The sequence below is a fragment of the Pongo abelii genome, chromosome 3 (genome assembly GCF_028885655.2).
Source record: "Pongo abelii isolate AG06213 chromosome 3, NHGRI_mPonAbe1-v2.0_pri, whole genome shotgun sequence".
In the NCBI taxonomy this organism is placed as follows: Eukaryota; Metazoa; Chordata; class Mammalia; order Primates; family Hominidae; genus Pongo; species Pongo abelii.
In genome coordinates this window covers 185,313,731-185,325,475 of record NC_071988.2, presented here as the reverse complement: position 1 = coordinate 185,325,475, position 11,745 = coordinate 185,313,731, and the positions used below count along the sequence as shown (strand labels likewise).

At 38.4% G+C, this 11,745-nt stretch overlaps 1 protein-coding gene across 1 annotated transcript; it reads left to right on the top strand.

The window, feature by feature from the left end:
- Positions 1–1,717: 1,717 nt before the first annotated feature.
- NPY1R (neuropeptide Y receptor Y1) lies at positions 1,718–10,432 on the top strand. Its single transcript, XM_002815260.5, has 3 exons — positions 1,718–1,932; positions 7,699–8,548; positions 8,648–10,432. Exons 2-3 carry the CDS (start codon positions 7,850–7,852, stop codon positions 9,098–9,100), a joined length of 1,152 nt encoding a protein of 383 aa, XP_002815306.1. The 5' UTR covers positions 1,718–1,932; positions 7,699–7,849; the 3' UTR covers positions 9,101–10,432.
- Positions 10,433–11,745: the final 1,313 nt, after the last annotated feature.

Sequence of the window (11,745 nt, the reverse complement as noted above, 5' to 3'; positions counted from 1 at the left end):
AATGGCCATAATAGTTTAGACCGCTTGCAGACATGCTTCATTAGTATTCTTGGGAAATAGAGAAAGCATAGTACCTGAGTCCAAATTATATTCTCAAGTCCAAAATATTTGCTGACATAATAAAAGTTTCTACATAAAAATATATTCTTTGTAGAGAATTAGATTACTTCATTTGTAATTCTTATAGCAGGCTAAAGATAGCCAATTTGATGATCAAAACCATGGGGAAAACTTCCTTCTAAGAACAGAATGTGACTTAAGGCAATAGAGTAGACAGAAGATGCATAGAAACCTGAATGAATATTAGTTATTCTTCCCTGAAAGAGTTGAAATTCCTAAATTGTGCCTTGGTAAAAATTATTGTGCCTTGGTTAAAAAAAAAAAAGTATGTGTGTGTATGTGTGTGTTTGTGTATGTGTGTATATAAATGAATCTGTTATGTTGTCATTTTACTCTGCTTAACCATTAGAGATTTTTATATGTATGCTTATATCTGTTGTTATACAATAATAGTACAATCATTACATAATCATGACATTTTAATTCTTGATTACAATGCCTTTCCAACTATATAAAAATATGTCTAGTGACACATATTTTGGAAAGCTTTCTTGGAAAAACATCCAGAGATTGTGTTCATCACTATCTATATAAATGAGCTTATATTGAACCTTAAATATGTTTATTCAGCCTAACAATCAGAAAAAGAAAACGATTTTTAACAGTATAAAGTTCAGATGAGTCCATTTGTCTTGGAATTTTATTTTGATTTTAATTAGAAGAAAGACTGCCATTAGAATTTTTTTGTAATGAAATCTTTATAAATTCTCTGGGCAGTGACCTATATCTTTATTAGAAAGACTTCTTATTTTTAACAATTTTATTTGGAAGAAGTTCTACTCATTTGCATCTGTTCATCGTCTACATAATTTGTGTGTGTGTGTATGTGTGTGTTTACAACTTTGACTTTTGAAACTAGAATAGAATCAGGTAAAACATCTAAGATCAGTGTGTCAGTAATTGGCCTGAATCGTCGGGCACCACGATGGGGTTGGCCGCCTTCAACGTACTCGGTGTACATTCTATTTTTTTCTTCATAGTGTTCAGTACTGTAGTACTAATCACCGAGAAAATTGCATTGACTCTTTTCGACCACCAGGGAAATATTCAGCTCATGGTTCTCCCCTAAAAAAACTAAAAAGCTGCTAAGCGCCGGGAACAAATCTGACTTAATGCATTTTCTCAGTGGGCCAAAGAAAGGAGGGCCGATTGACTGCTTTGGCTTTTTAAAGGTCTTCTCTTTGTTCACTTATAAACTGAGGAAAACAAATTCTCGGCACTGGCGTGAGAGTTATTTGAGCGTCACAAAAGAAAGCAAAAGAAAATATTAGTGCCATTATTGTGGCGAATTTCATGTTTCCCAGCGAGCGCTTTGATTCCTGGTTTGGGCTGGCGCTCGAGCTCTCTAGCCGGGTATGACTTCGGCCACAAGATGGCACTGACCTGCAAACAAAGAAAAGCACAGTGGCACCGACTTTTTCAAGCCTCGGGAAACTGCCCTGCGTTCCCCGGAGTCAAGGACTGTGGGGATTAGGGCTTCATTTCCCCTGCGCGGGGCGTCTGTGTCGAATAATGTGTGGCTTCTGTTGGATTGCTTTTCTTTCCAAAATTCCTAGGCAATGCTTCCCCGAAGTGTGCACCTTTGTGAGGTGTTTGTGGGGTTGGGGGAGCTTCAGGCGCTACTCGCGGGACGCCGTCACGTGATCCAGGATGAGGTGGAGTTCGGCTTTAAGGAGGCGTCTCTTCCTAGCTTCATCAATCTTTAGGATCTGAGCAGGAGAAATACCAGCGGATCTTCCCCACTCTGCTGCCTTCCATTCCCACCCTTCCTTCTTTAATAAGCAGGAGCGAAAAAGACAAATTCCAAAGAGGGTAAGTTGCGAGTTTATGCCTTTCCAGAGACTTCTGCGAAATCTCTCATTGACAAGGTGAAGGATGAGAGGGGAAGAAAAACGATGCGAGTGTCCGAAACTGGCTCTGGGGGACCAAGGTGGGGTCTCCAGTGCAGGCAGGTCGCAGGTTGCTCCAAATCACCGGACCGTTCGCGGGCTCCTGCCGAAGGATATGGGGCTGACGCGGGTGAAAGGAGAGGGTACCCTACGCGCAGTTCGGGCTTTCCCACCACCTGCTCCCGGGGAATTTCTGGATGGGGATCCAAGTTTTCCTCTACCGCGGTTCTCTTTAAAAGGCAGAGGCAGTGGGAAGGCGCCCGAGTTCGTCTATCCCGCACCCGCTCATTTTCCTTATGTGTCTTGAGCTGGTTGGAGGCGCTGGCTCTGGCCGCACCGGAGTTTTCGCGGAGTAACGGGCTGGGATGAGCCGGAGAAGGGGGAGCTTGGCGCGTCGCCCAACGTCGCCCGGGTCCCGCGGCAGGTGTCGGGCTGGGAGCTGGCGGAGGTGGGAGTAGCCCTCGGCGCGGACCCCAGCGCGCAAGCCCACTCCCACTTGCGGGTTCCGCGCGTCTCGGCTGCAGTCGAGCCGCGCACCGCAGTACGGGGCGCTTCGAGTGTGGCGCTGCGCCCCGATAGACACCCGAAGCTTTTAATCATTGGAGTTCTAATCAGGGAACTCTTTAGCTCTTTCTTTTAGAAAAGTAATGATGGAACGTGGCTGGGTTAGGAGATTGGGAATGGACAGGAGGTGGAGGTGTCTTGATAGGGTGTGCCGTTGGTTCCCAGGTAGACTAGAGAGATGAGAATGTTTTAAGGTCTGATGTTGGGCCAAAGAGAGAGAATTGACTTCGGTTTGGGATCTGCTTGTTTTTGGTTGTTTGTATCTTTTCTCTTTTGCTAGTCTCTTATCACTGGTAGAAAGGTTTTCTGATGGGAGAGAGAGAGAGAGAGAGAGAGATAGAGAGTGTGTGTGTGTAGTAGGCAGTCAGGAATGGAGTAAATTTCGGGCGATTCACCTAGTTACGCAATATGAAAAAGGTGGGTGGGTAAGCGTGCCAACAGGAATTTTGACTGAATATGTCCCATTTCCCATTTCGTTGTTTGATAACTTCTGGAGCACAGGAAAAACCTGGGAGAGAGGAGCAAAAGAGAGTGTGTTTCCATGTACACACACTCACACTCACACACACACATTAGAGCACGCATTGCTTCCCCCACTCCCCATCCTATGAGAAAGCATGACGGGCGGGATGGCACACACAGGCAGGGGACATGTGGAGCTTGTCTGTCAGGTCTGGAACGGAAAAGCAGTAGCTGTTTGTTCTCGATCCTGGGCCGGCTCTCCGGCGAAGCAAGCGAGGGAGCAGAAAGCTAACCCGACCAGGTTCCCCACCCAGGACTAGACTGAGTGCTCTTCCGTGACTACTACTTTATTAGTCTTTATTGTCTTAAGGCAGCAGTCTGTTGAACAAGCCCTCCCCAGCAAGGAAGGAGCAGAGAATTATGTAATTCATTTAGATAAGCTAGCAGTAACTTTGGGAGGCTGTATGTAACAAGGCTGACATTTCTTTTCCAACACAAGTGAGGTGAACAGCCAATCCTGAGTATTTGAAAAAATTTATCTGCAGCAGGTTATGATCAGGGAGCTATATTTTCAAGTAGTAACAGCACTGCGAAGAGCAAGCAATGAAAGGCCAGCATTCTAACTGGGAAGAAAGAAGAGGAAATTTCCCTCTGCAAGGGGGCTAATTTGCCAACTGGTGATGTATGTAATGTCTCTGTTTTGTCTCTGTATGCACATGGCAGCTACACTGAGATTTAACAGTCTTTAATTTTTGCAGTTGCTGTAGCTGCATAGCTTATTTTACAAATTATATTAGAATAGTAAATATCAAATTATTTTCTTTTGCAAAGATAAAGTATGTAAATTCTCTCTTAGTATTGTTATTTTCTGACAGTTATTCTTTCTTGAAATTACACTAAGGTAAACTGAAAATACACATTTTATCCAATGCAGAATTGGTTTACACAACTGGAATAACTATCAAATGTGCACTTAGTAAAACAGGCTTGAAAACACCTGAAAAAAATAAAGTTTTCATTTTCTCTATAGCTAAATTAACTTCTACCTAGTAAGAAAAATGCTTCCTCATTGGGCATGCCTATTAAATACAATTTCAAAGGTATCAGACTAGAGCTTCAGTACGTTTACCTGAACTCATCTGTAAGAAAGCTATGTTTGTAGCCTGTACTTTGCAATAATTTAATGTCTGTGTGAATTCTTATATGTATTCATTTTTGCCAAAATCAGTCAGTGGATAGAATATTTCTGTTTCTTTTTCTCCATGGTATACATCTTGGTCTCTGTCCCTATTATTTCTCACCAAAATTATTGCACTAGCTTTCTAATGAATCTCCCCATTTCTTCTCTTTCCTTGAGTGTGTTGAAAACAGCAGCTAGAATAGTAATTTTAAATCAAAAGTCATAAAACTTCACACCTTTGCCAAAGACTTTCCAGAGGCTCCCCAACTCTCTCAGGATTATAGGCAAAGACCATAAAAAAAAAGGCTCTACAGTCTGTACCCCTCTCTTTAGCCTTCCCAATTAATTTCCTAAGAGTCCCTCCCTTATTTAACCTACTTCTTATTGCTACTTAGCACACCAGTTACACACGGGCCTTAGGGATTTTTGTTCTTTCCATATGGGATGCAATCCCTGAGATACTTGCGTAGCTTCCCTACTCACCACTCCTCTCAGGTCTTAACTTACATGCCTTCTTCTCAGACAGTCAGAGGCCATCTTTTACAGTCAAGTAATAAATTGCAGCTCCCCCAAATCCAGTTTCTCTTTCTTTTTTTTTTGAGACGGAGTCTTGCTCTGTCACCCAGGCTGGAGTGAGGTGGCCTGATCTTGGCTCACTGCAACCTCTGCCTCCCAGGTTCAAGCAATTCCCCTGCCACAGCCTCCCAAGTAGCTGGGACTACAGGTGTGCTCCACTCCGCCTGGCTGATTTTTGTATTTTTAGTAGAGACAAGGTTTCACCATGTTGGCCAGGCTGATCTCAAACTTGACTTCAGGTGATCCGCCTCGGCCTCCCGAAGTGCCGGGATTACAGGTGTGAGCCACCTCGCCCGGCCCCAGTCCCTCTTTCTTGCTTTGTTTTACTTCATAATACTTATTATCTTCTAGCATACTATATCTTTTACTAATTTTTTTCTTGTCTTTCTCTGCCCACAAGACTAGAAGCTCAGTGAAAAGGTCACATTCTCTCCAGTAAAACCATGCCTAACACAAAATAAATGTTTAATTAATATTTGTTGAATGAATAAATTTTCTTTCAGAAATTTTTTTTTACATAAAGTGTAACATTTTCCCCTATATACATGACCTAGGAGCACAGCTGTTGTGATTAGCATACATTTTGCCTGTTCAAGGACTATGATGGAATTGAGCTATTGATGTTAGGATTAATTTACCCAAGAACCTACTATTCCAACCATGCATCAGTTATATCAGTCAACACAGTTTCGTTCTAAATCTAATACTTGCAAGGCACTATGAAGTATGCACAATGCCTACCTCAAAGATGTTATATTAAAAATGAGAGGAACCAACTAAGGATTCTAGGGACTAAATGGTGCTTTGAAAGATGGGTAGAGTTTGGATTGGTGGTGGGACAGAGAGAACACCCAGCAAGAGGAATGGCAAAGGTGGAGACGCAGAGCTATATTTGGTAGACTGTGAACAGACTCACCTGCCTAGAGCAGTGTATTCACATTGGGATTATTAGAGTAAAGTGTGGACAAGAGGTATAATGCAGAGGTCTTAATGTGTCAGGCTGGGGAATGTACTTAGTATTCTCTCTCTCACGTGTCTCAAACCAGGGTCCTCATTCACCTGTTGGTACTTGGTGACAAGGATAAAAAGCTTTTCCCTGCTCTGCTAGTTTTACTTCAAATAATGAAGGAAAACTTATAATTAATTGATAAGTCATGTTAAATATCTCTATAGCAACTTAAATAGGAAATATGATGCTAAATTTTCTTGAATTCTTAAGAGATTTCCAAATAATTTGAAGTTATTACTGCTCCTTTGAGATTGTTTTCAAACTCTGACAATCACTGATCATTCTCTCTGCCTTTGGAATTCTTGAGAGAAAAAGTGTGGTTATCACATAAGTATTAGGGAGTCATTACAGGTTGATGCGTAGAGGAAGAGAGAGCCACGTTTCTAATAACATTCATATCTGAAGTCATTCCATTACCATTCTTTAATAGTTTCATTCTGACTTCATTGTAGCAACCCTTACTTTATTCTTCTTAAGTTTTTAAGGCCAAATCATGGTTTCATAATAAAAAAAAAAACCTCATGTTCTAGAAAGCAAAAAAATTAAAGGAAAGGTTTATTAGAGGCATTAAGTAAAAGGCGAATGCATTTCTTGTTCATTAAGTTTCTTATCTTTCTTTCAATGGAAGTAACTCTGCACGATTTTCTTTATTGGTCTTATTTAAGAAGAAAAGAATGAAATTCAGTTTCTTAATACAAGCAAGATGGCCTGTTAATTAACATAAGAAACCCCGTCTCACATATTTACTTAGTAATCTAGGGAATATCAGACTTATTTTTGAAAAGGAGTTTTTAAAATAATTTCAAACTTTTTAAAACTCTACAAGTCTGTGATTTGTGTTGTTAATAAGAGAAAAATATATCACAAAATGCCGTGAAAAACCAAAATTACAACTAAAATCTAGATCCTTGCATCGGACACACATATAGTCTGGTGGGTAGGGAAGATATTTACATAAAGAATACCTTAGAAATCCTTGAAAGCATCTAACATATTAATAAAATAACAGACTCTTAAAGTTAGAATCTCCTACACAATATAGGAACTCTCTGAAATGGTCTTTCATATGGTGGTTATAAAATTTGTATATGGAACACTTGCTAGATTTGCAGGCAAATAATTCCATTTCATTAAACTTTTGTTCCTCACAACGATGTGATTTAAAAAAATAATGTGCACCTCTTGGTCCTACTTTTAACTTGTACATACAATTAGATGTAACATTCTAAGATCAACGCTGTGTTCTACATGCTACCCATTAAAATACGAGAAGACATCTGTACCATTCCTACTAAGTATTTTCCGGATTAAACATTGTCTAGTCTCTCAATAGTCATTCATGGCAAAGTTTTTTGATATTTCACTATAGTGATCATCTTTTGTTGAATATGCTTGTGCTGAATAACATCTGCCCTAAAAAGCAGTCCAGTGTATGTATGGTGGAGCTATTGCTACAACTTGACCTTGACACCAATTCTTCCATTTCTATAGCATATGGAAGAATTAGGTAATTTATTTTGTTTTGCTTTGTTTTTTTATTTTTCTTATGTTTTAATCTGTGCATTAAGTGGTTTTTATACATTCATATTCTTACAATGTTTAGGAATGTGCTGTTATTACTGTTTATGTAAGACTTGGGGCATAAGATTTATATATTCCTTACTAACTTATGGACCATTATGTTTTACTAAGACTTGTTCTGTAAGCAAGTCCAATTAAAAATTTTATTTTTTCTTTATTCAGTATGTTTTCACCATTTCTGCTATTTTAGATGTTTACAAGATTATATTTTGTTTATTTATTTCAGTGTTTTCACTTTTAAGAGTTCTATGAGTCAGAAGTCATTTTGACTGCCCTCAATAAAATTAGTAATGCAATTGGTCATTTTCTCTTTACAGATTGTTCAGTTCAAGGGAATGAAGAATTCAGAATAATTTTGGTAAATGGATTCCAATATGGCGAATAAGAATAAGCTGAACAGTTGACCTGCTTTGAAGAAACATACTGTCCATTTGTCTAAAATAATCTATAACAACCAAACCAATCAAAATGAATTCAACATTATTTTCCCAGGTTGAAAATCATTCAGTCCACTCTAACTTCTCAGAGAAGAATGCCCAGCTTTTGGCTTTTGAAAATGATGATTGTCATCTGCCCTTGGCCATGATATTTACCTTAGCTCTTGCTTATGGAGCTGTGATCATTCTTGGTGTCTCTGGAAACCTGGCCTTGATCATAATCATCTTGAAACAAAAGGAGATGAGAAATGTTACCAACATCCTGATTGTGAACCTTTCCTTCTCAGACTTGCTTGTTGCCATCATGTGTCTCCCCTTTACATTTGTCTACACATTAATGGACCACTGGGTCTTTGGTGAGGCGATGTGTAAGTTGAATCCTTTTGTGCAATGTGTTTCAATCACTGTGTCCATTTTCTCTCTGGTTCTCATTGCTGTGGAACGACATCAGCTGATAATCAACCCTCGAGGGTGGAGACCAAATAATAGACATGCTTATGTAGGTATTGCTGTGATTTGGGTCCTTGCTGTGGCTTCTTCTTTGCCTTTCCTGATCTACCAAGTAATGACTGATGAGCCGTTCCAAAATGTAACACTTGATGCGTACAAAGACAAATACGTGTGCTTTGATCAATTTCCATCGGACTCTCATAGGTTGTCTTATACCACTCTCCTCTTGGTGCTGCAGTATTTTGGTCCACTTTGTTTTATATTTATTTGCTACTTCAAGGTAAGAAAACTTTTTTTCTATCATTTCCGTTTTTACCTTCTTTACACAGAATTCCTCATCAAATGAGTGTTTCTATTTAAACTTTTTTTTCTTCCATAGATATATATACGCCTAAAAAGGAGAAACAACATGATGGACAAGATGAGAGACAATAAGTACAGGTCCAGTGAAACCAAAAGAATCAATATCATGCTGCTCTCCATTGTGGTAGCGTTTGCAGTCTGCTGGCTACCTCTTACCATCTTTAACACTGTGTTTGATTGGAATCATCAGATCATTGCTACCTGCAACCACAATCTGTTATTCCTGCTCTGCCACCTCACAGCAATGATATCCACTTGTGTCAACCCCATATTTTATGGGTTCCTGAACAAAAACTTCCAGAGAGACTTGCAGTTCTTCTTCAACTTTTGTGATTTCCGGTCTCGGGATGATGATTATGAAACAATAGCCATGTCCACCATGCACACAGATGTTTCCAAGACTTCTTTGAAGCAAGCAAGCCCAGTCGCATTTAAAAAAATCAACAATGATGATAATGAGAAAATCTGAAACTACTTATAGCCTATGGTCCCGGATGACATCTGTTTAAAAACAAGCACAACCTGCAACATACTTTGATTACCTGTTCTCCCAAGGAATGGGGTTGAAATCATTTGAAAATGACTAAGATTTTCTTGTCTTGCTTTTTACTGCTTTTGTTGTAGTTGTCATAATTACATTTGGAACAAAAGGTGTGGGCTTTGGGGTCTTCTGGAAATAGTTTTGACCAGACATCTTTGAAGTGCTTTTTGTGAATTTATGCATATAATATAAAGACTTTTATACTATACTTATTGGAATGAAATTTCTTTAAAGTGTTACTATTAACTGACTTCAGAAGTACTTGCCATCCAATACTGTCATTAGATTGGGTCATCTTGATTAGATTAGATTAGATTAGATTAGATTGTCAACAGATTGGGCCATCCTTATTTTATGATAGGCATCATTTTAGTGTGTTACAATAGTAACAGTATGCAAAGCAGCATTCAGGAACTGAAAGATAGTCTGAAGTCATTCAGAAGTGGTTTGAGGTTTCTGTTTTTTGGTGGTTTTTTTTTTTTACCTTAAGGGAGGATTTAATTTGCTCCCAATTGATTGTCACTTAAATGAAAATTTAAAAATGAATAAAAAGACATACTTCTCAGCTGCAAATATTACAGAGAATTGGGGCACCCACAGGAATGAAGAGAGAAAGCAGCTCCCTAACTTCAAAACTATTTTGGTACCTGACAACAAGAGCATTTCAGAGTAATTAATTTAATAAAGTAAATTAGTATTCCTGCAAATAGTTAAATTATATTTATTTGAATTGATGGTCAAGAGATTTTCCATTTTTTTTTTACAGACTGTTCAGTGTTTGTCAAGCTTTCTGGCATAAATATGTACTCAAAAGGCATTTCCGCTTACAATATATAGAAACACAAAATGTGTTTTCCATACAGCAGTGCCTATATAGTGACTGATTTTTAACTTTCAATGTCCATCTTTCAAAGGAGGTAACACCAAGGTACAATGTTAAAAGAATATTCACTTCACCTAGCAGGGAAAAATACACAAAAACTGCAAATACTTCATATAGCACATTTTAACTTGTATAAACTGTGACTTGTGGCGTCTTATAAATAATGCACTGTAAAGATTACTGAATAGTTGTGTCATGTTAATGTGCCTAATTTCATGTATCTTGTAATCATGATTGAGCCTCAGAATCATTTGGAGAAACTATATTTTAAAGAACAAGACATACTTCAATGTATTATACAGATAAAGTATTAAATGTGTTTGATTTTAAAAGGGCGGACATTTTATTAAAATCAATATTGTTTTTGCTTTTTCTGAGGAGTCTCTTTCAGTTTCATTTTTTCTCATCCCATGACTTCCCTCCCATGATGTTCCCAAAGCATCCTGTATCTGCTTGCTAATGAAACATAACCACTGATGTGATATAACATTGATGGCTGTGGTATAGCCATCAATGGTTATAACCATTGATGTAGTATAGCTATTAATGGCTCAGTCTCCCTCTCTTGCTAGATCATAAGCTTCTTTAAGGCAAGAATTGTTTAACATGACTGTCCCCAGTGCATATAGCACAGTGCAAATACTTAGAAGCATTTTCAAAATATATTTCCAAAACAAATGATTAATGACCAAGTTTCCTTCCTTCTCGTTGATAATCTTATTGAACTCACGTCCTGCAGTGTTCTTGGATCCTTCCTCCTAAGTTATTCTTTACCAAGAAGATGTTTTCTCTTTTATTGTATTATTTTCATTTCTAAACTGAGCAAAAAGGCATTTTAGATTTTAGAAATTTGCATTATCAGTCCTGTAACTCAAACAAATATCACACTTTTTGCATTGAATGGTAATACGAAATAAAATTATAGCCTAAGAATGTCCTTTAGTTAACCAAATTAAATTAAAAAAAAAATTCGGCTGGGCACAGTGGCTCACACCTGTAATCCCAGCACTTTGGGAGTCCAAGACAGGTGGATCACGAGGTCAGGGGTTCGAGACCACCCTGGCCAATATGGTGAAACCCTGTCTCTACTAAAAATACCAAAATTGGCTGGGTGTAGTGGTGTGTGCCTGTAGTCCCACCTACTCGGGAGGCTGAGGCAGAGGTTGTGGTGAGCTGAGATCATGCCACTGTGCTCCAGCCTGGGCAATAGAGTGAGACTCCATCTCAAAAATAAAATAAAATTCTAAAATTATCTTTTAATACTTACTGGAAAACATCATAATTTTTCCTTACTCAAGCCTGAATTTTTGAACTACTTGATGTTTTTTCTGCTTTTGGGGACAAATGGGAATTTCTTTCTCTGACTAGGTAATATGGAAACAAGTTGTTACTTGGGAAGAGTCTTAATAAGTAAGTGCTTCTTTGTCATACATTTGCTGAAAAGGCCATTTCTAGAATTCTCATTCAGCTGTATATGCTGCCGACTCCTTGACTTTACATAAATACTGAACCAGACATCAAATTCTTCTTTTGTCCAAATATATTGATGAGCTACTAGTAAAGTCAAGGGTCAGCAACAGATGCATTGGAGTTCAAGAAGAAAAAAATGGCCATATTAAACATGGACTATGGAATGAACCACTGGGTTTTCTTAAATCCAAGAACAAAAAAAATTAAGTTAGTAGAAAAT